Source organism: Perissodus microlepis, chromosome 19 (assembly GCF_051167445.1).
Source record: "Perissodus microlepis isolate ML-2025 ecotype Zambia chromosome 19, ASM5116744v1, whole genome shotgun sequence".
NCBI lineage: Eukaryota > Metazoa > Chordata > Actinopteri > Cichliformes > Cichlidae > Perissodus > Perissodus microlepis.
In genome coordinates this window covers 23596260-23623381 of record NC_140479.1, presented here as the reverse complement: position 1 = coordinate 23623381, position 27122 = coordinate 23596260, and the positions used below count along the sequence as shown (strand labels likewise).

The 27122-nt window shown below is 40.1% G+C and overlaps 2 protein-coding genes across 4 annotated transcripts; one reads left to right on the top strand and one right to left on the bottom strand.

Annotated features, from left to right (window-relative positions):
- The first annotated feature begins 2512 nt into the window (after positions 1 to 2512).
- LOC146366044 (peptidase M20 domain-containing protein 2-like) lies at positions 2513 to 6288 on the top strand. 2 transcript variants are annotated; one of them, XM_084915549.1, is made up of 7 exons: positions 2513 to 3219; positions 3605 to 3753; positions 3875 to 4017; positions 4104 to 4159; positions 5467 to 5593; positions 5763 to 5870; positions 5997 to 6288. In XM_084915549.1, exons 1-7 carry the CDS (start codon positions 2806 to 2808, stop codon positions 6131 to 6133), a joined length of 1134 nt encoding a protein of 377 aa, XP_084771675.1. In that variant the 5' UTR covers positions 2513 to 2805; the 3' UTR covers positions 6134 to 6288. The 2 variants fall into 2 exon arrangements, with proteins under 2 accessions (XP_084771675.1, XP_084771674.1); XM_084915548.1 differs by lacking the exon at positions 4104 to 4159 and adding an exon at positions 4999 to 5153 and having other exon boundaries at positions 2520 to 3219.
- A 2032-nt stretch (positions 6289 to 8320) lies between these two features.
- On the bottom strand, positions 8321 to 27033 carry LOC146366043 (gamma-aminobutyric acid receptor subunit rho-1-like). 2 transcript variants are annotated; one of them, XM_084914383.1, is made up of 11 exons: positions 26918 to 27033; positions 23431 to 23640; positions 19107 to 19157; positions 18913 to 19019; positions 17875 to 17942; positions 16368 to 16591; positions 15588 to 15670; positions 15175 to 15315; positions 14555 to 14707; positions 12242 to 12438; positions 8321 to 10277 (listed from the first exon to the last, which is right to left on the bottom strand). In XM_084914383.1, the coding sequence occupies exons 2-11, from the start codon at positions 23535 to 23537 to the stop codon at positions 9975 to 9977; spliced, it is 1434 nt and encodes a 477-aa protein (XP_084770509.1). In that variant the 5' UTR covers positions 23538 to 23640; positions 26918 to 27033; the 3' UTR covers positions 8321 to 9974. The 2 variants fall into 2 exon arrangements, with proteins under 2 accessions (XP_084770509.1, XP_084770508.1); XM_084914382.1 differs by lacking the exon at positions 26918 to 27033 and having other exon boundaries at positions 23431 to 24081.
- Between the last annotated feature and the right edge of the window lie 89 nt (positions 27034 to 27122).

Sequence of the window (27122 nt, the reverse complement as noted above, 5' to 3'; positions counted from 1 at the left end):
GATTTAAAATGACGGGCAAACACAGGGAGCAACAGAATTTCTGACCTTTTTAGTCGCAAGTTTATTGCTCATCAGTAGGATCCCATTAAAATATGAAGCACCTTCACTGTAGGAACTTCATGAACCTGCGATAATCTAAGAAGGTGCTATCAAGTGAAACATTTTTCCTTTATTATGACTTTTTATACTGGCAGATATGAGTTTTCTAATGAAGGCACTGCCATATTAATGTGTGCCGCACTGTGCAGTGGACTGTAAAAACAAAGACCCACCCAAGTATTGTTTATTTCATGTCTCGTTTCAGAGGCACGCTGTCATCAGGAGCACATCCATTCAATTGTAGCTGTAGCCAGCCTTCCTTTGGGGCATCCCGCTGTTGCGATGCCTGCATGGATACATCATAACTCATGCATCGCTTCAGTTTTGGTAGCTCAACCTGAAACATGCTTGAAATTTGATTCAAGCGACACATCCTCTGTTCATCTGAGGCCAGATTATGTCATCTACAGCCTGCGCTCCTTTGTTTGAACTGATGAGGATCATCAGTGGTATAAGTCCAAAAGCAAATCTTAACCAAATGCTTCATTCCTGGATGCACAGGGCAAGATTTGAGGCCAAACACATGTGTAATCATGTGAAATCAAACACATGCTCGTAGGGCAAATCCCTAAATAAGACAGCGGACTGACACATGGGTCCGTCCCTCACTTAACTGATGCACAATGGAGAGTGTCAGCATCACCGGCGGGGCGTAAAGTAAGCTGACAGACAGGTCACATCAGGAGGCAGTCGTGGTGTCAGCTCGCTGAGCGCTGTTCAACATGTCTCCTCCTGTGACTGACAACTGCCCCCAATTAACCTCCAACTCAAATACAGACAGAAACCACATATATGTACACCTGCTCTCCTTCTCATTCACTCGCTGCCTCACACATATCCATACACACACCGACGTAGCGCGCAGTCTCTAGGCGTGTGTCAGCTGTGGAGCTTCGTCTTTATTCATACGGCACTAATTGACCTTGTTTTCAGGGGCAGATACGCAGCTCATCCTCTGCAAACAAAAGCAGTGTTTTCTTGCTGCACAGTCATCTAAATTACTGCAGGGCAATAAATGAACAAACAAATAAATCGACCCCCTGAGGCTCATCCGTGTTTGCTTTTTCGATAAATGTTCAGTTCACTAAATTATTCAAGTTAACCCACGAAGAGCAGAACATTGATTTATTTTATTTTTTACTTTCACTAAGCGGAAGCAAAAGGAGTCTCCTACCAAATGTCGCTCTGGGTCCCTCTAGTGTGGCAACAGAGTGAGTAGAAAAGCCTGTGGAGTGTTTTCTCTCATCTAATCAGTTCAAACCACACTGAGACCTCGTAACCGATTGGTATCGCTGGGTAATCGCAATTTCCATTACAAGCAAAAAAGGCAGTTTGGTTTATTGACATTATATTGTGAGAATTTTTTAACATTGTGGAATTACAGTTCACTTGTATCACGTAAAATATGAATATTCTGAATAATTTTAGATCTCCACCGATAATTTTGATTGATAAAAGCTATTAAGAGGAACATCCTTGGCACTGAATGGGAATTTATGCTCATATTAGACTCATTACAATTATATAGAGCATTTTTAAAATTCTGGTTCACTATTTTTTCACTATATTATATCTACACCTGTAAAGGTGCTTTGAAGATGAGTGGAACAAATTCAGAAATTCATCATGACATAAAAGTAGTCAGCAGTACTTTTCAAACCAAGTATATCACTGTGACATTTTGAGTCATTTTGAAGCCTCAGCATTAACGGCTTAATGCTGACATAAAAAAAATAAATGGCCTGTATTTGTATAGCGCTTTACTAGTCCCCTAAGGACCCCAAAGCTTTACACATCCAGTCATCCACCCATCCACACACACATTCACACACGTCTTTTTTTGTTGGAGCCAGAGTGAACCATAATTGCACAAGAGGGCATTGCAAGTAATGTGCTAACACTAGCAAGTTTTGGTAGCAAAGTCCACCCATAAACTGTATATTGGTGTTTCCAGTCTCTTGGGGCCCTAGGCAAAATTCACAGGATTCCCCTCCAGCCACTATCACCACCAACAACATTCCTATTAAAGGAGAAGTAAAACACCACTCTTGTTGTCCTTGGGTGTTTTTTTTTATTTAAAGAACAGAATCATGGACACCACTGGGGACAGGATTAAGTGGATTAAGTGGGGTCTGCTCTAGTCTGTTCATGTTGGGCCTGCCCACTGCAAATTTTGCACAATGACACTGGTGTAGTTTAAATTTTGTCTTAAAACTGTGTTGCAGACTGGACGGTCTGTTAAAGGATGGAAAAGATGCTCCAAAGTCATCAGCATCACAAACACAGCGAGAGGTCAGGTTTTGTGAGTCGGGTGAAAGCTCTGTCTGCCTGTTTCAGCATGTGTCAGTCAATATAGCTATGACACTAGCTAACGCTGTAATTAAGTTTAAATTGATAAAAAAAAAAAAAAAAAGACTATGTTCTTTTTCTTGCTGTGGAGTTGGGCGTTTTAACATAGGAGGACCACGTGGCCATTTGAGGGACTGCAGTTTTAAGCACTTAACCTGTTTGCGTTCATTTATTTAGGACATGTGAAGCCACAGCGGACGGCGCGTCCCTCTGGGTGATCCAATCTACCACCAGCCGAGAGCAAATTCATTTTAAATGTAGGCTACACGGCCTTTGATCAGCCACCAGAGGGAAGCACATCAATGCTTCACTGGGATACATTTCCTGTGTTTTTAGGAGTTCAGCTCTAACGCCTGCATGCTGTCGGGCGATATGGAGAAACGACAGCAGATGAAGGACGACCTGCAGCGGTGCATAGACGTACAGAAAGACGAGCTGTACAGTCTGAGTAGAGACATTTGGAGCAATCCTGAAGTCGCCGGTAACGAGAAACATGCGCACGACCGGCTTGTCCGCTTCTTTTCTCAGGACCAGACATGGACGGTCCAAAGTCACTACAAACTTCCGACCGCGTTCAGGGCCAGCTGGGGTCCAGTTGGTGGCGGGGTGGGAGACTCAGTGTTGAACGTGGGGTTCCTGTGCGAGTATGACGCCCTCCCGGGTATCGGCCACGCGTGCGGGCACAACCTGATAGCAGAGGTGGGCGCTGCGGCCGCTGTGGGGCTGAAGGCTACTTTAGAAAACCAGACCGAGCTCCCGGTGCCTGTGAAGGTAACTGTCGCCGGGTTTAACGGACTTAAACAAGTCACACCATGAAAACCGAGTGCGACATACTGTGAAGCTGAAAAAAATCCCAAGCACTCTTTTAAATCCCCAGCTCTGTTTGCTGTGACTCAACAAGTGCAACAAATGTAATATGATGTGAATAATTAGTCTCCTTTTTTATTTTTTCAATAATAGGAAATAAACTTCTATCTTTTGAATATGTTATGATTAAATGTCTTAAAGTGGTCTCATGTAGGGGGTGGGGGTGGATTTGTTACTCTTTATTTAAAAGCGTTTCTGTTTTGATGAAAACTCACATCTACTAAAAAAAGAAACTAACATTCCAGTGAGCAGACCTGACATTAAAATATTCTTTTACTCTTTATTATAGATAACTGTTCTGGGAACTCCTGCCGAGGAAGCATTAGGAGGAAAGATTGAGCTAATCAATGCTGGGGCCTTTGCTGATATTGATCTCGTCTTCATGGCTCATCCAGCTCAGCAGGATGCTTCGTTTCACCCTTGCATCATAATCGAAGAGTGAGTTCTTCTTCGCTGCTTCATTTCAAATTCTTTTACTTCTCTCGTAATCTCTCACAACGAACACCTAACCTTCACATTTTTTCGGGAACTCTTAACCGATTGTGCTGATGTTACACAGGATGTTAGTGAAGTACTATGGGAAGGCGTCTCATGCAGCTGCATACCCTTGGGAGGGAGTGAATGCCCTGGATGCGGCCGTCCTGGCCTATAACAACATCTCTGTACTCAGACAGCAGCTCAAACCAGACTGGAGGATTCACGGTAAGGAAAAGCTGTGGTCACTTAAAGCGTCAGACTTTAGTCTCGACCTTGGAGAAAACGAGCATCTCATCTTTGATCCATCCTAGGAGGAGACACAAATCCCGGAAGGAAAATAAAACCCTCCTCTTTTCAGTGCTGTCAGGTGCCTCCTTATCCTTTACTTCCTCATAGTTTATTAGTTCATCTAGCCGATAGCTAGCTCATCATTATCTGTCTGTCCATTCACATTCACAGGAACTGGTACGCCTCCTTCAGTAGGGGTCAGAACTTTCATACAATGATCACCTGATAGGTCTTCAACTAAATTTTGTTTGTTGCTTGTTTGTCGTTTTAAAGGTGTTTTTCCATTTTCATATCATAACCTCCATGCACACTCCTTACAAGTTCTCCTAGAATCATTAATATGGTTTATACTATCACATGCTGATGTGTTCACATGCATTATATTGACTATATGCATATTATATCATGCATAGTACTAAGTTACATATACTTTACAGCTGCAGGAGGTTCTCTGCTGTAGAAACACATGCCATGAAGCTCCCAGCATACAGTTTTTGTACTGATCTTAATGCCACAAGAGGTTTGCACCCTGCTGTGTAGCTCTATGTGGTCTAACACTTCATGGCTCAGCTGCTGTGGTTTCTGCACGTTTCCACTTTGCAATAATACTTCTTAAATTTGATTTTGACATATCTAAGAGGGAAAAAAATTCACAGACTGACTTGGTGCATCCTGTTACAGCACAATGCCCAAATTCAGTGGGGTCTTTGGAACAAACCATTCTAAAACAATTGTTGGTCTTTGACGTGTCAGTGGATTTTAATACTCATTAGTTTGTGCAGTGCAGTCCCCCAAAGACAAGGCAACTTATGACTTTCTTTCTGCATCACACGCTTCACAGTATCCTGTGAAGTGTGATTGATCATGAGCCGGGTGAGCTGCTGAATTATTGACGTTCTGATTTTGTCTTTGCTACAGGCATCATCAAACACGGAGGAGAGAAGCCCAACATTATCCCGGCATACACTGAATTAGAGTTTTATTTGCGCGTCCCGTTGCTCAAAGACCTATGTGACCTGAAGGCTAAAGCTGAAGCTTGCTTCAGGGCAGCTGCCGGAGCGACCGGTTGCCAAGTATGTTTACGTAAAAGCGTCTTCAGTTTGCTTTCCTGTATGTTGGAGACATGTAGACGCAGTCTATGTTGATACAGCAGTGCTAGAGAGTACTGCTGTTATATAACAATCCCCTTTTTTACCACATCTCCATAATTACTGTCCAAGTGCTGAACTTGTGTTACATAATTCATGATTATCTTCAGGCTCCTTTTCTCCTTCGTCTGCATGTGCTTCAGGCAGGTTACATTACTATGCATGCATGGCCTTATGTGCTGTTAAACATGACAGGCCAAATGTGCTATGGTCTTACATTTACTTGCATTTCCATTAGGTGGAGATCACCTTCCCAACCCCTACCTACTATAACATTCTACCTAATGCCACACTGGCAAGCCTGTATGAAAGCAATGGAAAAGCTTTGGGAATTCACTTTCCAGAGCAGACAGCCAGCTTCTGCGGTAAGCATAAATGACAATATTATAAATCACTTCTGTCCCTGCTCTGTGCAAAAGAACTGTATACAACAAAATGTCTAACAGCAGAACTGTGATTTAGTGTTTTTTCAGCATTGTTGTTCACTGAATCGACACTGAACCACTATCACAGTGAATTATAATCACCTGGCAGGTTCTACAGACTTTGGCAACGTGTCATTCATAGTCCCTGGTATTCATCCGTTTTTCTACATCTGCACTGATGCATTAAATCATACGGAGGAATACACCGAAGCAGCAGGTATTTTGGCACGTGGCTTTTGTGAACTGATGTTTTGTAATTAAACCGAATCAGACTGTGATAAGGGAAATTTAGCCATCATCTCTTTCATGTTTACTCTGTGCTTTATATTTCTTACTCTGCCAGGAGCTGAAAAGGCCCAGTTGTACACCCTGAGGACAGCCAAGGCCCTGTCTATGACAGCTGTGGATGTAGTGTGCTGTCCTGATCTGCTTAAGAAAGTGAGAGACGACTTTAGACTGGCCAAACTGAAACAGAAGTGACTGGAAGGCAGTGATTGTCATGGTCCTGGGTCCTTTTGACCCAGCGTTTTGTGTTTTCTATTAGTGTGATTGTTGGTTCTGTTCTTCCTCTGTTTAGTGTTTACTCTGTCCTGCCCGTGTGTTCCCCCCGTGTGGGGGGGGGGTGGGGTAGAGGAAGAACATTATACATATATATATATACATATATATATATATATATATACATATATATATATATATATATATATATATATATATATATATATATAAATAGTATATACATTGGGTGAATGTGCAGTAGTAGCAGCAAGCAGGTGAATTCTGTACATTAATATGAATAGACATCTGACTATTTTACAGAATGTAAAATATGTGAATATTATGTGAGTGTTTTCAGTTCGCCTCCCTAGTCTCATCACGTTAATCACTCCCAGCTGTGTCCCTCACCTGTGTGTAATCTCCCTGTGTTCTCTGAGTGTTTTTAAGTCGTGTCTTCTGTCTTAGTCGTTGCTGGTTCGTCTGTGTTGTTCCCCTCCATGTTCCCGTGTATTCTCCCTGTATCTCTGTTTCTCGACTCAAGGTTTCAGGTTTGTTTTTGCGTAGCTTTTCCCAGTTTAGTTTATTCTTAGGTTTTGGTTTTCTTCCTCCTCGTCCCTGTTTGTTTCACCCTTTTTGTTAATAAAGCTCGCTCACAACTTAAGCAGTCTGCATCTTGGGTCCGTTTATATTCTCACACGGCCTGCCTCGGCACCCCGTGACAGTGATAGAACTCCCTCATGACACTGAAATTAGAAATACATCTAGGAGAAATTATAAGGTTTAAATAACAACAAGTAGGCGCTTTATATTTTTTGCTAAAGATCCTTGAGCGTAAGAGAAAAACCCCACAACAATCAGATGGTCCCCTATGTCCAGGCACTTGGTGACAGTGAGAAGGAGAAACTCCGTTTTAACAGGAAGAAACCTCCAGAAGACCCAATATCAGGGAGGAGTAGAATCAAAACTGGGAGAAAGAAAAGAGACCAAACTGAAAGCAAACAATAGAAAGAAAAAAGAAATGTAATCGCATGCTGTAGTGCATCATTGAAACTCCTCCAGCAGCTTGAGCCTATTGCAGCTTAATTACAGGATGATTCAGGGTCACCTGATCCAGCCTTAAATATAAGCCTTATCAAAAAGAAGGGTTTAAGCTTAATCTCAAAAGTAGAGAGGGTGTCTGTCCCCCAAATTCAAACTGGGAGCCAGTTCCACAGAAGAGAGGCCTGAAAGCTGAAGACTCTGCCTCCCATTCTACATTTAAAATTATGAACCACAAGTCTCTGGCAGGACAATATGGTACTATGACTTCTTTAAGATATAATATGTGAGGAGAGGGATTTTAAATTCAATCGTGAGTTTAACAGGGAACAAATGAAGGCATCTAATATCTTTCTAGTCTGTGGTAATGGACAACATGAATTTACTGATGATGAGTTTGGCATACACTCACAGTGTAACACCACAAACCTCTAAATCAACCCTAAATGTATTACTCTATCCGCGGATAGCCCTATTGTACTTGATTGCATGATCATACTACCTCTCTCTCAGTCATTGAGATTTCTAGGCGTACTTTCATCAGCTACACAGCTTGATAAAAAATCTTGGCTCTTAAGAGTGGGCCCAGATGTGGTGGAAAAATCAGGTTATGGACATCTTTTTGATGCTTTATCCTTTTCTGCCAGCTTTGATGTGGTGATGCCTTTGTTCGCATTTTTTTTTCACTAGATTAGAAGATGGTGCACAAAGTTTAAATTGACACCTTCGGGATGTTGCTTGGATCAAAAAAAACAACAAAAACATGCTTCAGCATATCCCACTCTCTCACTTTTCTGTGAGGAAAGCCTTAATGTAATTGTATATGTATATATCCTTTTACAAACATGTGAGTGGTTAATGGCATTACATAATACGCAGTGTATATGATTTGTTTTAAATGCTCATCAGCACTCAGACATCTGCTAGAGCGAGAAGAAAGACCTTGGAGCTGTGAGCAACCCAGTGACTAATAACAGTAAAGGCTTATCCTCCAGGACTGTTTAAATATACTGTGTAAGTGAGCAGAAAAATGTGATTAAAATAAAGGGATCAACTGTGTTCAAATGATCCAAAGTGTTGTGTTTTAGGTTTTAAGCATCTCTCTGTTTCTACGATGTTCAGCACTCAAGCTCCGATTTTCAGAAACAAAAACATTTATTAAACATCTTCCCATACATGACAGTTTTAAATACCTGTAATATTTTTTTAAAATATCTTTTGCCTAACAAAGTATAAAGTTGTTTTTAAGCTGAAAAAGACGTTAAAACTAGCAACTAACAGGTCGCAGCGAACCTCAAAGCCTCACAACACCAAACAGAGGAGATGAGCTTCAGTTGTATTTAAAAATAAAAAGAAGAAACATTAAAAAATAAAAAGTTAATATCATAGTTGGTGCATGGGACTTCTAAACATACATTTTTACATTTGTTGTTTTAATAGACTGCATTACTTTGCGTTTTTTACTCAACGTTGTCAAGTCACACAAACGGAGCGCAGTAGCTTGACATCAAAATAACTGCATTGATACAAATTTCACAAGAAAATTGAAGCTAAACTGAATCATATTAACATGCTGCAAAGGAAACATGGAACTTCAAGAATAAGCTCTGAATTTGCCTTTTTTTAAAAATGAAAACATTTACTTTCATTCAGATGTTTATTTGCTTTCGTGCAGAGTTGGGAGAGTGGGTTGATATCACTTTCATGTCTGCAGTAAATATGAAGGTCTAGCCAGGAGACGGCTGAGCTGAGCACACAAGACTGGGGAAAAGGGGGAAGCAGCTGGGTGAAATTTGCCAACTACCACCTCAAAGGCTGACTAATTAACAAGATGTAATCTATTTTTTTAATCTTTATAAAAATTGACATTCTGTTGGGAATTTAATTGCCAGACTCTTTCTTGCCTCTGAGCATTAGCTAGGCAGTCATACCGTTAGAAAAATAGTAGGACTGCTGAGTATTAGCTAAGCATTTATACCGGTAGAGAAATAGTAGCACTAATCCCCCTATAAAACCAGGCTTTTATGGTTGTTTCTGTATGGATTCAGTCAAAATATATAACTTGCTGTAGTTATTATAGAAATGCTGGTAGCTTTGCACTGGACGGAAACAAGTACCTTGGCTGTTTAACCTGGTTAGGGTTTTTATGCTAAGCTAACTGGCTATTACTGGATTTAGCCATATATTTAATTACAAGTATGAGAGTGGTATCAAGTTTCTCACCGCTAGATAACAAACAAACATATTTCTCAACATGTTAAATTATACCTTTAAATATTTTTAGTCTCTTATTGATTGTCAGGTGTAGCTCATAAGAAGAGGAAAAAGGATCCGCCTATTTGCTGGCAATGCTAGCCAATGTCAGTATGTTTTCAGTTCACACTTTCGGTGTTGAAAGTGTGCTTGGAGTCACTGCATCTAGAACTGAAAAGAAGTAGTTAGCCTGAAGAGTGACACAAGTCCATGTACGTGCATCTCTGCGTCCTCAGGCGACAACAGCATCCAGACATCTTTCTGTCACCAGAACTATAGATATAGCAGAAACCAGAGAACTGATGAAGTGACTATCGATGACTGTCCTGTTAGTTGGTCGCTCATATTTCTTTTTTAATCATCGGTGTTAAGTGGCTGGGTCAAGAAGGCAATGGTCACCAATCTGTTAGTGGTCCCCATGCATCTCATGCGCAGTTTCTCTGTCCCAAACACTTCAAGTGCAGCATCATCTTTCCTGAGCTGAGCTCCTGCTGTCCCATCATGCACAAAACAGCATTTCATGCATCACAGGTTACAAGTAGATGGACCAGTAGATGATGTTAAAAAGGATGTAGGCTCCAGGAAAGACGACCCTTGAGTACTTGTCTATGGCATGGGTGTCTATCCAGATGTTCACGTAGCCTCTAGACGCCTTCACCTGGCCTGTGATCTGTGGGTCGTTCAGTGCCACTTGGGCCAAAATTCGTTCCTGGCGGCCCCCGTTTTCTGGCAACCCATAATTTCCTGTGATGTTGACATCTGTGGACCCATATCCAGTGATCTGGGGGTCGATCATCATTTCATCAGGGTTGCCAATGCCGCATGTACATGGAAGCTAGCGAAAAACACACGAAGAGTTATGAATTACAGTAGACTTTTTATCATTATAAATAAGTGAGTATGATTGTCTGCACACTCATGGCCTTTAAATAACTTTGGTAGGAAACATTTATGGAAGGATGTTTGTGCTGGAAATCTTCCTCGGGGTACGTGGGCAATTTGGCTCCATATGCCGCAGCAGTTGGCAGATGAAGAATACCAATATAGTTAAAGAGCTGTAGTCCCAGAAATAATTTGCCATAGCCTTGAGAGCAGCTTAAAGTAAGCCAGTTAAGAAAATATATCTGTTTATTGGAAATGCATATAAATTATTAAATCATGTTTTCATCAGTTTATAATTATTTTAATATGGAAAATATTTCAGTATAAAATTCAGGTCAGCCTTATCAGAGTCGACTTAGACGAAACTATTAATACGTCTCGTAAATGTTTCCATTCTTGGTTTTATTAACTGTCTTATTTGCAATAACCATGTACCAATAACAAGATTTAAATTAAGAAAAGTAGAGCATTTTCACAGATTTGTAGTACAATTAAAATTGAGATATATTATGTATATAAACATATACACAAAGTGCATCTGTTGAAGGTTGTTACTTGTGCGGCTCTGTAACATTTCCAGCTGCTACTTTTGACACTAACCACTAGCCTGCAGTGCACGTTCAATGTCCATCAGTGTGTCAAAACAGAAACCCTTCATCTTGAATTTCAATTAGCATTTTGTGGAAGAGGAGGAAGTCTCAAGGAGCACTTTCTCCAGCAATGTCAATTGAAAAGTTGAGCACACTTATCTTTGGGCTTGAACATTATAGACTCTTCCTCTGAAAACAGCTGCTTGGTCTCTCAGACCCAGCTGTCATCGATATGATCCTCTAAGTGAAAGTCTGTTCATTTTGACACTGATGTTGTTCACATTTCGTGCCAGTTTAAGGTTCGTGGTGAAATTGCAAACTTGTGTCTGTATAATTTGTCAGAACAGACTTGTCAGAACTATGCTGGAAACAGCTTTGCTCTTTAAGGTATGATTGGCCAAATATAAATAATTTTTTTGTATGAGCAGAGCATTTTGATCACTTCTTGTAAGCAATGACATATTAGATTCCCTTATTTATGGTCATGATGATAATGTTTTGAAATGCTCAGTTAATAAAGTAATTCCAGTACAATGCGAGGTAAATACAAACCTGAGATTTACAACATGGCCAAAAGCTTCAAATGAAAATTTTAGAACTACAAAGGGAAAAAATGTACTGTACCAAAAATATGACGTACTGTGGAAATTCGAAAATTAGAAATTAGAATGAATATCAAACATGTAAGCAGTTACAGTAAGCAGTTATAGCGCCTAACCTGTCATAAAACAAGAAAACACATATTTTAGAATTCTGTAAAAAACTTGTTTAAAACTAAAAATTGTATTATTATTTATCTGGTAAGTAACAAATGTTTTATTCCCAAATCTGAGCCAGCACACAAGACTTTAATCAAGTATAATATTTTTAAAAACTAATAGTTCTGTTCAGGAAATGCAAGAAAAGTAAGTAATTTGAGATTCTAATTAAAAAATAATAGTGTGCTTTATTACTCTAAATTTGAAAATGAATGGATGACTAAAATAATTATATTTTAGCATTAACCGCTAAATACATAAAAAATAAACCTTACATCGGGCAGTGGACAAACAAATTTGTTAAGTACTGTTTTAGGTTGTAGCTTTCACAGCTTATCCAAAAAAAGAAAAGAAAAATCAGATATTTGCATCCTTACACTACTTCTAAAACTAAAAAAATGTGTCAGACTAAATCATGCTGCTGCATAAGTCATTACACAGATGTGGTGAAGATAAAGTATCTGTGTAAAATTTGTCAGTGTGAGCCATTAAAAAAAAATCAAAAGTTAAGTCTGTTCTTAACCAGAGGCAAAGTCAGAGGAGGAAAAAAACATGAAAGGAACACTTACTCTCTCCCTCAGCTTCCTCTCTTTCCTCTCCTGTACGGTGGAGAGGTAGTTCACCGCTGCGTACTCTATCACCGAAAGGAAGACAAAGACAAAACTGACCCAGAGGTAAATGTCCACAGCTTTGATGTAGGAGACCCGAGGCATGGAAGCATTGACCCCGGTGATGATGGTGGACATGGTCAGCACGGTGGTGATGCCTGAAGGGAATCGAACAAAGTTTAGTCACAGCTGTGTTGCTATTTAGTCTCCCACAGACTAAATAGCTCAGAAATGGCTACATTTGGGGTGTAATAAATCTGAATCTTTATGTTCACTATAGACTTTGGTGAGATTCCACTAATAGCTTCCACCTACTCACTGTGAAAGCTGATGGGAAACTGGGGGTCTGGACCCCCTGAAAGGATTTGAGATGATTAGTGATGAGGATAAGGAAAAAATGCACTAAATGTCTTCCATAAAATTTTTCCACTAGTAAAATTTGTCCCAGCTCAGATAATTATTACATACTGTGAAACGTACGATGATTCATGCTTTTCTAATAACCCAGCTCATGTCAGTCTTTTCATCAAACGACTGTCGGATGGATTGCCAAGTCAGCGCTAAACTCCCTGTATAACTTCACTATCAGCTAAAGATTCAGAGTCTTTCTTCTTGTGTTGGTAGCTGGTTAGCTAGCCTTACCATGCTAACACGCATAGTGATAATGATACGCAGTGTTTAGCCTAGTGTTTTCTAGCATAGCTGATAACTCTTTGCTTCAAGAATGAAATGGAAATTTTACTTATGTGGTACATTTGCCACTCTCACTGTGCTTTACCTAGAAAGAAGTACCCACGTACAGTTTAGAACCTAGCATGCAGATGTAGATGATGGAGCGAGATGGAGGCAGATGACCTGCTGTGGCAAGCCCTAATGGGAACAGCTGAAAGAAGAGGAATGATCCTAACATGCATGTCTTTGGATTGTGGGAAGAAACTGGAAAGCACCAGGAGAAAACCCACTAGGAGACGGGGAGCATGGGGAACACGCGAGCTTCACAAGCCCCAGCCAACCAAGAGGTTCAAACAAAGACGCTTCTTCTATTATTTAACAGTGCCAACCACAGCATATACAGTACTATGCAAAAGTTTGGCTCGTTGATTATTTTGCTAGGAAAATGAGAAATAGATACAGTAATTTATTGAAATATGCAAACATACATGGGAACATGGCTGCAGACACTTATTGTTCTACCTCCTTCCTGATTTCTGTACACTGACAAAGATTTGATCCAAAAAATGTAAATTTAGATTCATCACTACATAACACCTGTTGCCACTGATTTTTAGTCCACTTTTAATCCACTTTAGTCTGTTGTGTAATTTGCCGTACCTCAGCATTTTCTCATTGTTTACCTTCCTTAAGAATTTTTAACAGCGACTCTTCCACTGAGATTATTTCTCATTAAGCTTTAGCAATAGTTCACGTGTCGCGTCTTTGCAGGATATTTCTTCTGTATTTCCATATTTCTTTCCCATATTTCTTTTCTGTTGACTTTCAGATAGTGTTCATCTGCTGTAGATAGCTTTTTAGGCCTTTCACGTCTTCTTTTCTCTCCTCACATTTTTTAAGGACACACTGCACATAATGCCAAGGTCAGCCAAGTTTCCACCAGTTAGCTCCTTGGGAAAGACTTGGTTGGTGCAAAAGATACTATTCAATGCATGTCAAGCTGTCTTATCTTATGGAGATTTTTCAAAGACTCAGTTAAATAAATGGGAACAAATGATGTGTTTTTGCTGCTAGTAACAACGTGCCTGAAGATATAAAACTGGTCATTGTAAAGCAGCTCAACAAACAACAAAACATTCCTCTGAAAATGTTCAAACACAAGGAATTTAAAAAAAAATGTCCCAAGTGCTGAAGAGAGTTACGAGAAAGACTGACTCCTTTGAAGCAAAAAATAAAGAAAGGAAAGGTGGCTCAAGTCTTTTGCACAGCACTATAAACATGAAAAAAAAAAACAACAAAAAACAACCCCACATATTAATTTACTTCATTGTTCATTTTTGCGCTTTATCTCACTCGGTGGTAATATGGCAAGAAATGAAGGTCATTTCATTGGATTTCTGGAATGATCTAAATTACTGTATTAATATATAATCTAGTGTGTTCATTTGTATTTTGCATTTATTAGGTGCTCTTCATTGTTCTTTATTTTATGTCAGTTTAAATAATCAGTGTCATAAATGTGGGATAGATCTCAGTATTTTTCATGTCTAATTAAAATAAAAGTAAGGTAAAATAATAGTTGATTTAAGTAGCGCGGCGTACCTAGTGGTACCCTGGCGGGGACAGCCCTTCGGTCAATCCAGAACGACACCCAGGAGAGCATAACCATGAGAGTAGCAGGGAAGTAAGTCTGCAGCAGGAAGAAGAATATGTGGCGCCGCAGGGTGAAGTGGATGTACAAACGATTGTACCAGCCTAGGAAGAAGAAATATCACCATTATTCACACATTGTCATACGCTGGCTGGCATATATACCATATCAGCACTTTAAGCAGAGGTTCTCAGCTATTCTGGCAAAGAATGATAGGACACCAAATCCCTTTTATGCTTCAGGTTGCTCTGGAAAGTGACATATGATAATCAAAAGGCTGCCAGGCTCTCAGTGTGGCTTTCTAGCAGCATACAAGTAGTTGGCAGGAGTCTGATTCATTTTGTTTCGCAGTAAGGATAAAATATTAGTGTAGTCGTTTTGGTTTATAATTCAATGGACACCGTTTTCTTGTATGGAAGATTTGATCCTTTAGCTGAAAAAGACTTACAAAGGGAAATAATTCTAATTGTGATTTAGTTTTGCATGCATTACGCGCGCATTTGTCGCATTTACATAATCGGTCGGATTTCGGTGTCTGACTTAGAAGTAGGCGGGTTGTGGATTACGGTACCTGTGCTGCTGTAGAAAGCCAGCTTGGTGGTGGTGTGAAATTTCTGGATGAGGAACTGGGACAGAGATATTCTGTCGTCTGTGTTCAGGGATTCGTTTCCTTTCTTCCAGTAAAGCATCAGGTCGTCATCTGTGTACGCATCTGCAGAAGAAATGTGAACAAACCAAATCAGGGCAGATAACGTAGGTCCGAAGGAAAAAAAACAGAAGAAACACGACAAAGGTGCCGAATCCAAAGCCCCAGTAGCTTCTTGTAGATGCTGAGAGTTTCAATTACAATCCTAGGACTTTCCCAGACTTAGGACTGGTGAAGTTATGGGAAAAGAATGAGAAAATGAAGAGAAAAGATTCTCAGAGAAAATAAGAGGTGTGTCTGACAAACATGTTTGACCAGATTCTGTTCAATTCACTCACAGCTCTCAATCTCCAGCGAGCAGGTTTGGGTGTCCAGGGGAAAGCGGCTGAGATCCATGTTGCACATAGCAGTGACTGTGACTCTGCAGGGAAAACAGGCAGGACACATCAGAGGAGCAGGAATGTCAGCTTCAAAAATCTCCTTATGCAGGTTTCTAAAGTTCAAACTCAGGCTGGTTCTTTTGTGCATCATAATGAGACTCTGACTTGACGTGTCCCTTTTATACAGCCGTTTTTGAAAGAGCATTATTAAAGATGGTTTTTTTTCCAGGTCCCTTCTTATACAGTCTCCCACTGGAGTGTTGTTTGAGTTCTAACCACTCTCACACTTGTTTTCTCCAATTTTAATCAAGTGTCCTTATGCCACAGCGTCACTGGAACACAAACGGGTTTAGAAATGACTTTCCTGATTGAATAGAGGTTAAAAAAATGACTTGACTTCTCCTCTCCACTCTGCCACGCTGATTAGAATAATCAAATGCTGTTCCACGAAATGCTGATGGACCTGCTGCGATGTTCCACACGGGAAATCAAAGGCGACCTTTTTAGAGATTTTTGTATGACCTTCTTATATCTGGTTCTGTGTTTTAAGGTTGTTTTGTTTCTCTCTTTTTGGAATGAAACCTTTTTATATTGTGGTGGTTTTCATTATTTTCATTAAGCCTTCCTTTCACTGTGCCTATTAAATATAAAGTGCTTGCGAAAAGCACTTTCAGGGTTAAAAGCTCTCAGAGTGAGCGAGTCTTTCTTTGCCATGTTGAGACACGCAGTGCGGTTTACCTGAGACTGTAGAGCACATTGCCGTCAGGATAAACCCTCAGCATGACGTTGTCGGTGGTGGTGTCGTGGATGAAAGAGCGCTTAGAGTGAACAAAGAACATGTCAGGAACCCAAATTTTCTTCACCAGGCGACTGTCGAAGGTCATGCTCTGGTTGTTGGTGCTTGGAAAGGAAAGCCGCTCGTCCTTCCAGTAATGACGCAGGTACAGCGTCATGGTAAAGTCCTGCAAGGGAGAAAGAAACGAGAGCGTTATAAAGTATTCGGATCTTCACTTTATTATAAACTATATGTCGTGCTTTGCAAAAAAAAAGTCTAGCATTCCCAATCGATCTTGTGTCCCCTGCGAAAAAGTAAGTTATGATGCTGTTTGACTGATAATAATGACGATCAGTGTGTTGGTCACTACTTTATGGACAGTTTACATGGTTTAGTCCAATGTTCCCAACATAAAGGTCACAAAATAAATCCGTGGACTCTTGAGTTAAAATGAAAAAGTGAGTATTCATTTAATTTGTGCCTACTTTTATCATCTCACCTGCCTTCATCAAACTCACAAAACTTTCTTAAACTGAGTTAAGAAATGGCAAGTTCTAATACTGCAGTAATTAAGGTGTAATTAAGGCTTATGTTCATATGTTTGAGTAGAAAACAATTCTAAAGAAGAAGAGAGAATTGTAGAGGGTTTAAATATGAGAATGGCACAATGTAATGGTATGCTTTTAATGTTATTCTAAAGGAACAGCAATATTCACACTCATGAGGTTGATGAGGTGTTGCTAGTGTTCCTCATCGCCATCTATGACAAAAGAGAAGTGCTAAAGCTGCTCAAACACTGGCTCAGTGGTTGTGATGAGAGTTTTTGAGAATGTCATTAACGCTCACTTCACCCAGGAAATACTCAGCCGTGGCATAGACTGCTATTCTTTTTTAAACTCCTGACGAGACTAGCGTGTGAAAAATAGGATGTGTTAACAAGATTAAAAGTTTTAAATAACAGCACTGCAATATTTCTCCTTGAAATTATGCTGCTAAGAAACAGAAAGCGGCAAAAATAACAATAATAATAATGGATTGCATTTATATAGCGCTTTTCCAGACCCTCCAAGCGCTTTACAATCCCACTATTCATTCACTCTCACATTCACACACTGGTGGAGGCAAGCTACAGTTGTAGCCACAGCTGCCCTGGGTCAGACTGACAGAAGCGAGGCTGCCATATCGCGCCATCGACCCCTCTGGCCAACACCAGTAGGCGGTAGGTGAAGTGTCTTGCCCAAGGACACAACGACCAAGACAGACAGAGCTGGGGAACGAACCGGCAACCTTTCAGTTACAAGATGAGCTTCCCAACCCCCTGAACCACGGCCATGAATAAAAATAAGTCTGCTCTTATGGAAGACGAACAGTAGTTGTTTTCCTCTGCAAAGACAGGGGCCAAAGTGCACCTACCTTAAAACTGCACTCGGTATAACAGCTGAGCACTGCATTGTGCAGCATCACGCTTACCATGTCCACCTCTGAGATGGTATCCAGACTTTCAACCTGAACATCTACACCAACAGGAATTGGAGGACCTGAAGGAAAATGGCATCATATAAGAAATGCATTAGTGCTGACATTATTTTTCAGCAAGCAAAAAGTAAAGATGACTTACTACGAGCAAGAAATCCTAAAGAAAAATGAATGCCTAATAAAATAGGCAAGGACATGGTTTGTTTTTTCTGCCTGCTTATGGATGTGACAGCAGGTAGAGCAGTTAACATGCCCACCACCATTTTTCTTTATTGCAGAAACGCAGCTTCTGACAGGAACCGTGGATCTCGCACACACAGAGCAGCCGCTCATGACATGATGGTTACAGTTTGGCTCCGATTTCTTCTTTTGACCTATTTCAGCCTTTGTACTCTGCATCACCACGATCATCCTCCACCAGCGCACAGATACAACCAGGTCATAATAACGGCTCAAAGCGGATCAGGTGAGTAAAATACAGCGCTAGCTTTCCCTTCTAGATGTACCTGCTGGTTAAACTCGGACACCGCCAAAAAGGATTCAGCGAGGGGTCATCTGGTGTTGTTTTCAGCAGCAGCAGATTGTTGTGTGATTAAAAGCAGTCTGACAAAAAAAACAGCACGTGGCTTCCTTCTTCTTTTTTTTATTTATTTACTTTTTTGGTTAAATAGGGCACTCTCATATTATCTCGACAGACAGATGCATAAAGAGAGCTAAAAAAGACATAAAAACATTACTACTTAGTGTATTTTCTAAAACAAAAGCCTGTGTGCCTTTATTTCAACATAATCCTAAAGAAAGCTGACATCAAATCCCTCTAACACGCAGCGAAGCAAAAGGAAATGTGTTAACACTCTGGTGTTGTGAAGCACTGAACTGGAAAAGGAAACTCTCGCACAACTTGAAAGGAGGTTGTCAGTCAAGAGCTTAACGCTCACAAGGAAGCCGCACAGATCTTATTCAGCTGCACTTGATCCACAAGGATGCTAATGTTATCTCTTTTTCTTTCCTAATTAATTAAGAGCTTCTGACCTCCAAACGCTGGCCTCATGGTGAAATCGTGATCGTCTATTCTCAGGAGCTGCTCGGATTTTGTCATCAGAGATTTTGTCATGTCTGGGCTTCGCTTGTAAATTGGGCTGGAAAAAATAATAAATACACAATAAACATGTGGTTACACAGATTTGAATGCTGAATATAACCCAGAAAAGACTTGTACAACTTACCTTCCAGTTTTGTGACCTCCTCCGCCATCCATCCTGGCGTCTCTTCGCAACCTGTTCCATTAAAATAGATACGCAAATGAGACCAGCTTACAACGCAGCAGAGCTTTAATCAAAGATATTGTGATGCTTTCTTTAGTTTTACCTTAGAAATTCAACCTTTTCCTTTTTTTGTTGGTTGTAAATTCACATATTTATTTAAATACACTGAGGAATGCTTCGTGGCATTTCTCTAGGTTACTTTCGAATACTATTTTTTATTCAGTGTCTGGGATGATCAAAGGCCAAATACAGCAGAAACTGTGTTTGAATATTGAATACCAAGAGGCAGACAAGCATAAAAGCACCCTGGGTATATTTTTCCAGATTTGCTTTTTAATCGTGTGGAGATTTTTTAAGGTTTGTCTGTCGTAAATAACAGCTTTTAAATATGGGTGACAAAGAAAAGCAAAACATTTCGCCTTGGTGTCTGTAAAAATGAATTTCGGCTCACTTTTTTTTTTTACAGATTAAAAAAAAATAACGAGCCAATAATGAAAACCATCTGTCCCTGCACCCCACCCCCAGCCTAAATCTATGCTGCTCTCACGTGTTGTTTTGAACCTTCTCCATTCCTAAGGAGATGTAGTACATCCGGTTACGTCAGGCACATTTCATCTACAAATCACATGAGGGCAAATAATGCCCATCACATCCAATTTAGAGCAATCCAGCTCTTTTCTGGCATCACTTTTCAAGAGGGCTGCCTCTGTATAGATGTCTTTCAGGCAGCATATTCAGTCCGCACAAACACACACACACAGAGCGAGAGAATGATAAACTCCAAAAAAGCATAAAATGGATTAATAGAGTAGAGCATGCTGTGACAGACAGAGAGCCAAATCCCTGTGACAACTACAGACGTGCATTAAGGAAATACCACAGAGGAAGAGAGAGAGAGATGGAGGAGAAGCACAAAGCAGAAAGAGAGAGAGAGAGCACAAGAGCAAAATGAAACAATGAGAAGAGGGTTTCCATCGCTGCTGGCTCCAGCGCTTTCATGGGCAACGGGTGCTGGGCCCTCCTCGTGTGCGTCTATCCAGCAGCTGGTTCCTAATCCTCTTGGCAGAAATGCCTCTCCAATCCTTTCTCTGCCTGCCTACGCCACACAGCCTGTCTGCACACTGCTCTGCTCTATGGCCCCACATTGTTTGCTTTTTCAAATGTTTTTCTTTTTATGTTTTCTGCCGTCGCGGGCTCGCGTACGCACGTCACTGCAGGGTCTGCATGAGGGTTAATGGGCCATATTTGCGTGGCGGTCGATCTGGACACATTTATGTATGCCGGTCCACGAGGGCAGAAAGCAGAATGAAACATTAAAGTAAAGAAGAGGGCGTTCAAAGTTTATAGAACGATTCGTTCATTTACATTTGAAAAAAGCTTCACAACAACTACTGAACATTTGCTGCTAACGCCACAGAAATGAACCGCTTTACTCTTGGCTAATAGGCTAATTTGCTAACAGTTATGCACATATAAGCTGAATTTCTAGAATATTAAAACATTTTTAAAAAAGCCCAACCAGTCAGCTTTAACCAAGCATGTAGCAACTAAATTTTGTCTTTGTGTGGCAAGGAGTGATTCTTTTTTCTCATTAAATTTTTTTCTTTCCAAGGAATCATCAGAGCGACCATTAAAATTGATCCTTTAAACCTCATGAAGGTTTTTCCTCAGATCTTTTCTTATGTTGGGACTCTGCTGTCCTACACAAATCCTCCCCCCTCTCCCCACCCCGCAGCTCATCCTCCTCAAGGCGACGAGTGAAGAAAGTAAAACAGTTAACACTCCCCCACAGCCCACGCCAGCAGCGCACAGACGCTTCTGCGATTTCACACTCAAGAGAAGAGGAGTGGAGTGATGAGAAACACAGGGAGAAAGGGTTTGATTTCTAAATACGCATATGTGATCCCCCCTCCCCGCACCCCCCCATGCTAGAAGAGAAATGGGAGATTTACATTTGATTTGTATTCACAGGCTGTGCATGTCAGAGCAGAGAGAGGACTGATGCGAGAGGACTTTTAACAAGTTCGGGAAGAAAACAACAAACAGCAAAACACAGATGTGATAAAGACGACGACACTGGCATTTAAAGATTATGCAGCGGCTTTGAGCCAGTTGTGCTTCCTGTCTTTTCCAGATTTTCCACAGACGATTACGATTGTGCTCCTCTTGTGCTTAATGATCTTCTTAATCATCTCGGGGCTCAGAGGATCACTTTAAATGACTGGAATTTCATCGTGGCTTGTTTACATCTAAAGAGGCAGCAGACACTGCCTCCAATAGCATCACACACGCTCGCTTACTATCCTTTAAACCTAAGGACTACTAGGTGTATCAAAGACCAGCAGATACATCACGTCAAGCTTGTTTATTTCACTCAGTTTTAATGGAGAGCCGATTGCTGTTTGGCATCAGCTCTGATCTATAAATATCACCAGTTATAGCATGAAAAATTGATACTGTATCTAAAGGCTGGGGGATTATGGTTTGATAGGCTTTGTTGAAAATATTAAGTGGATGCAAATCATTCAACGCTGATAGCGTACAGTTTTGCACTTTGCCGCTTGGTTAAATCTTATCTTTACCAGAGATTAAAGCAAATACAGTTTCTCAGCTGGGGCAGCTCTAGGCTAAAGTTGAATTATTTGCACATATTCTACAAGAAAATCATTTATTTGTAAAAGCTACACTGGAACAGGCCAATCTGCACTGGTTATTTATGGGGAAAAGTGCATTTATTTGCATTAGAAGCAGCAAAAATGTCAGGGGTGTGCGCTGATCAGAGTCTTGCTTTCATTGGGTTTTAACACCATCTGAAAGTGTGCAAATAATCTTGTAGTAGAGCTGATAGAATGACTTAATCAACCGATATCATAATTTCAATAATTATTAATATTCTAGCCATTATTTACAAAAGGTCTTTAAAATATTCAGCTTCAAAATGTGTTACGAAATCTCACAAAATAGCAAACTGAGTATTTTTTTCTGCTACTGAGTGGGCTGTTGGATGGCATATTTCACCAAAAAAGCCACTTGAAGATATAATCACACTCTGCTCATTTCAAACACTTTTGCCGGAAATTTAAACTGTTGCTTTTCAAATACATGACGAACATATTTCAGAATTTTGATACAATCTCTTTTTTTTTTGTGCTTTCATTTGAAATTAATGAGTGAAAAAAAATGGTAACATTTTGTCAAAGTGTATGATACTTTGTTTATTTCCTACCAACGCGATTCAGTCCAGTTCAAGTGTATCTGAAGTGTAATAAACACCTGTACCTCTATATTTGCATACTGATAAAAACATGAAATATTCTCAGCGGAGCTAAACCAACATGTGAATTAATCAGGTACTTCACTGACAGGTTTATAATCTCCAAGTATTGCCAAAATTAATTACTTTTTTTTTTCAGGTCACTCTTTCATTTCTTCATTTTGGTCATTTCTTTAATTGTTACTTAGAGCCTTACTTTGTCTGTAACAAATCTTTAAAATTATATTCTTTTTGATAACATTAAGATATTCTGCTTTCTAAATACCTGACATCGGATTGGAAACTACATTCAAAGATTAAAAGATCAACCTCCTGTGGCTAAAATTTGATTTTAGTGTTTATGTTTTGTAGTGTGAAGGTCACCTTTCTTCAGCTATGCTACACAGTCAAACTGCAAAAAACAAAAAAAAAATCCCTGCTGTTTAAATCACTGATGTCAGAGCCTGTTTGATCAATACTGTGCAGAAATGAAGCGACTTTATTGACTCCCACATCTAGTTCAGTCCTAAAAAAAAGGTGGTAGTGGGGTGGAGAGTGGGGGGTAAAAGTCTAATCCAATAGGTGCATTGACAAGGCAGCAATTAGCCTAAATAATCACCTGAAAATGAAATTGACTACAACTGCTGCCGGTAGGGAAAAACGGTCATTAACTGATCTGCAGCATTTGCGGGGCAAGAGAACACAGCATTCACCAACAATACATAAATAGATGTGGGGATTTAGGTCTCCCACTCTATCCTCTCTCCAATCTGCTGTCTGAAAAAAAAATCTATTTTCAAAGGGGGGAGGGAGCAGCACAGGTGACACAGGAAACAGTGGACAACACTGTGTGCACCTAAAACAAAAGAAAAATGAACTAGAATAAAATTAAGTTCTTAATGGAAAAACTAGAAACTTCTGCAGATCAGTTTCTGTGCACATCTTCCAATAAATGATTCAGTTGAATCCTGCTGAGGCAATGCAATCAGTTTTTAAAAAAGCCCTATATATTCAACACCTTGTTGCTGTTACCTGCTTTGTTTGTAGGTTTCCAGCTTGTGACCTCTCGACTGAACCATCTTCCCAGCTGCGCCCACCAGCCAAACACAGAAGAGCACAAACGCCGCATCCACCTGCATGGTTCACATTCCCCAGAGGACGGACCTCTCCTGTCAATCAGAATCCACTCCCCTCCAGGGTTCGGAGCACTCTGCCTTCCTGATACATTCCCTTCTCCAGCGCCTGAGCCGATAAGAAGGAGAAAAACAGCAAGAGAAGCAGCGGCGGCGACAGCAGCACACTGGGCTATTCTACGGCCTGAGTGGAAAACATCCTACGGTGCTTAATCTGCACAGTGGGAAAAGCAATTTTGACTAAACCCATAAATCCTTGAGTGTCAGATGGTACAGATTTGATCCCTCCAGCGGCGGATGTGCCTGCCTCTCTGTGCTCTGCTGCTCTCAGATACCCTGCACTCTGATGTGCTCTACTCTACTTTGCACCGCCCAGAAACACCAATTCTCACAGTGATGCAGTGTGCTCATTTGTAAGGTCAAGCTTCAGAGATACAGAGGCATAGAAGCTGAGAATGAAGAAGCTCTGAGGCTTACCAGCTCCTTCTGGTGCTGGAGTCTGGTTTTGACACTTTTCCAAAAATGCATTTCTGCTTGATGCTTTTTGCAGGATTTTATGAGGTTTCATGACGGGTGAGTGATTGTCTTCCATCCTGCTGTGGTGTCTTATATATATATATATATATATATATATATATATATATATATATATATATATATATATATATATATATATATATATATATATATATTTATTTTTATTTTTTATTTTATTTTTTTTCCCCTCAAGAGACACAGATATGGGAATATTTTTGGATGTCCCCAAAAAAATAATTACACAGGTAGATGTGTTGGCAGATCCAGCAGTAACAATGCCAACAGAGTTCCTCAACAAGGAAACTTTAAATCCACATCCTTCAGGTTATATATAATACTGAATATATTATATCAGTAAAGCTAATTATATTTTTATTATTTACCATGTTTACAATCAGTGATTTGGTCCTATGTATTGTCTTAATGATAATAAATATAAACACTACACGTATCTGGTACTGACAGCATACAACATTAAGTCTAAGCATCAATCGTCTTCAAAAAAATGAAGCCAGCTGAAAGTTCAGTGCTTGTGTTTATTCAGTTTAGCAACACACGTGCGGCTGCATCGCTATTTATCTGTCAAAACGTGCTGTCCGAGTGAGCCAGTCAAAAAAGGCCTCGCCGCTGACGTCACCATCCGCCCAGACATGTGTCCCCTTTTCTCCCCCCCCCCTTTTGGCACTCTGAACAGTTGGATTATAAGATCACGAATTTGGGTTAGCTCCATCTACGTCAATCTAAAAATTGGTGTAAGTAATGTTAAGCATGGTTTGTTTGAGATTTGCAGATTTGTATTTATTCATTTTTTTTACAGTAGTAGTGCTGACCGAGCAAATGCATCAGCTACCTGCTGCAAAAACTGACACAGACAATCAACACCCAGGCATACAACACTAAAAACCAATAAAATCCATCCTTCTAGTTAAGCTTGAATCAAATTACAGCTTAATACCACAATCAGAATTTTGATTTCTTTTTAAATCGCTGTTATTATATTCTGCGAGGTTTTTAAAGAGTGAGTTCACACCAAATTTTGGAAAGATGAAAAAACATCGCTGCTCGTCAGCGGAGAAAATCCAATTATTGGGCTAACTGCTGTGACTCTTTGGTTCATATTTGTGTTTTAACAGAGCCATGTTAGAAGCTGAATAATAAAGTCTGCCAGCGCTGGAGAAATTATTCTTTAGTCCCGGAAGAGACACTTAAGACTTTCTGTCAAAGTTTTTATTAGTGGTTCTGAAGTTTTAGCACAGCATGGCAATGCATTAAAGATGCATCTTTCAGTTCATTATCAAAGCTCTGATTTTTCCATAAAATTCAATTACAGGGCTCAGTGGGATGGTTTCTGTGTATATCACTTGTACATCTTTACTACTTCTTTTCAGTTATTAGCCAACATGTATAGCAGTAGAAATATATCTGTGCTTACGGACCTGATAACCCAATAATAGGCATGACATAGTTATTAGTTAATGAGTGATGTCAACTATCTGCAAATATGATGACATTTATAAAAAGCTGCATATCTGCCGTATAGAATCATTTTTGCACTTTGAAACATGGTGCCATAAAGAGCTAAGGCCATTAAAATGTTTCTTATGTGTCAAAAAGATGGGGGGTTTTTTTTAGCACAAGGGAAGGGGGAGTAAAAACAAAACACACAAACATACACACACACACAGACACACACAACCCTCTGCAGTTCAAATTCAGATCAAATCCAGGAGTGGGTGATGCAATCATCTACATGCTGCTGAAAGCTTACTCCCATCGAGATAGTAACTGCATTGTGAGGATTGCCAATTTTTGATTTATCAGGTGCATTTAATATGATTTAAGCTGCTGCTAGTGATAGAGAAAATACATAAAACATAAGCAGACATGTCCATCATCTCATCGATTACTGATTACCTGACAGACAGGCTGCGGTATGTGAGACTGAGCAGTATAGGAGCTACATAGGGGCCTGCGGCGTCTCCATTGCTACTCACGTTGTGCACCTCAAACTTTTAGCACAACTCCAGGTCATGCCATCTACAGAAATACTCTGACAATTCAGCAGTGGTTGGAAATGTTAATGATGGGCAGGAGGAGGAGTACAGAGCACTAAAAATAGTGATCGATGTCAGTATGAAGAGGACGGCTACACGACTCGTGTCTATCCTGGGACAGGATGTTGATGTTGTGGGGGAGTACAAGTACCCGGGCATCTACATTGACAACAACAACAAAAAAGGGTAGGATGAGAAGGCTCTGTTTCCTAAGGAAGCTGAGATTCTTTGATGTGTGCAGCAAGATGATGGATCCTGAACCATACACAGTGCCAGACAGGAGCGGAGCACATTCTCCAAACAACAATAAGAATGCATCATCATTTCAACTTCTGAAACAAAATCTTTTCCAAAAAGTATTTTCTCATTCATTCATTAAAGAAACTGTCTTGGAACTGCTATTGGCACATACAAATGTGTCTTCCGCATTCTCAATAAAGCAATCATTTATAATAATTTGTTTTTGTCGCATTAATATAGCATCCATGAGTGTCAGTCCCTGTTAAGACTGATATTGAAAGACTGGAATATGTTAATCTGTAGTATGACATCTATTTTGCGTCACGAGGGGCTGACATATTTTTAAACTGTTATTTATTTATTTATTTATTTATTATGGAAATCGTCTTCGTTCCCATGGCACAAACAGAGTAATAACACCAAAAGCAAAACTATCAAACTAAAAATATCAGTGAAATATGGGTCAAATTGCTATTTTAAAGCCCCTTGTTGCACAGACTTTCACAATAAGTGATTTTCTTCCAAACTGGCACAGGGGATTACAGGGTATCTTACCTGTTCTACCCCTCTGCTCGACCCACATACAAGAGGTCGCTGTGCACCGGTCACACACAGCATTAAGCTCCTGTTCTGGCTGCGACAGCTGTGCCTTAATGTAGCCACAAGCTCTTAAAACACTCCCACGTTTTTACGCTGTGCCTATGAGTGCTGGGTTTGAGCCCTTTTTCTTTTTTCCCTGCGCTGCAGCTCCGTCACACTC

Coding starts and splice junctions, on each gene's coding strand:
- LOC146366043 (XM_084914383.1), bottom strand. CDS start 23,537: ATGCAGGTGGATGCGGCGTTTGTGCTCTTCTGTGTTTGGCTGGTGGGC. Junction 17,943..18,912: donor CATGAGGCCAGCGTTTGGAG/GTCAGAAGCTCT, acceptor ATTTTCCTTCAG/GTCCTCCAATTCCTGTTGGT. Junction 12,439..14,554: donor CCCCGCCAGGGTACCACTAG/GTACGCCGCGCT, acceptor GATTCCCTTCAG/GCATCACCACCGTGCTGACC.
- LOC146366044 (XM_084915548.1), top strand. CDS start 2,806: ATGCTGTCGGGCGATATGGAGAAACGACAGCAGATGAAGGACGACCTG. Junction 4,018..4,998: donor ACCAGACTGGAGGATTCACG/GTAAGGAAAAGC, acceptor TCTTTGCTACAG/GCATCATCAAACACGGAGGA. Junction 5,594..5,762: donor GCAGACAGCCAGCTTCTGCG/GTAAGCATAAAT, acceptor ATCACCTGGCAG/GTTCTACAGACTTTGGCAAC.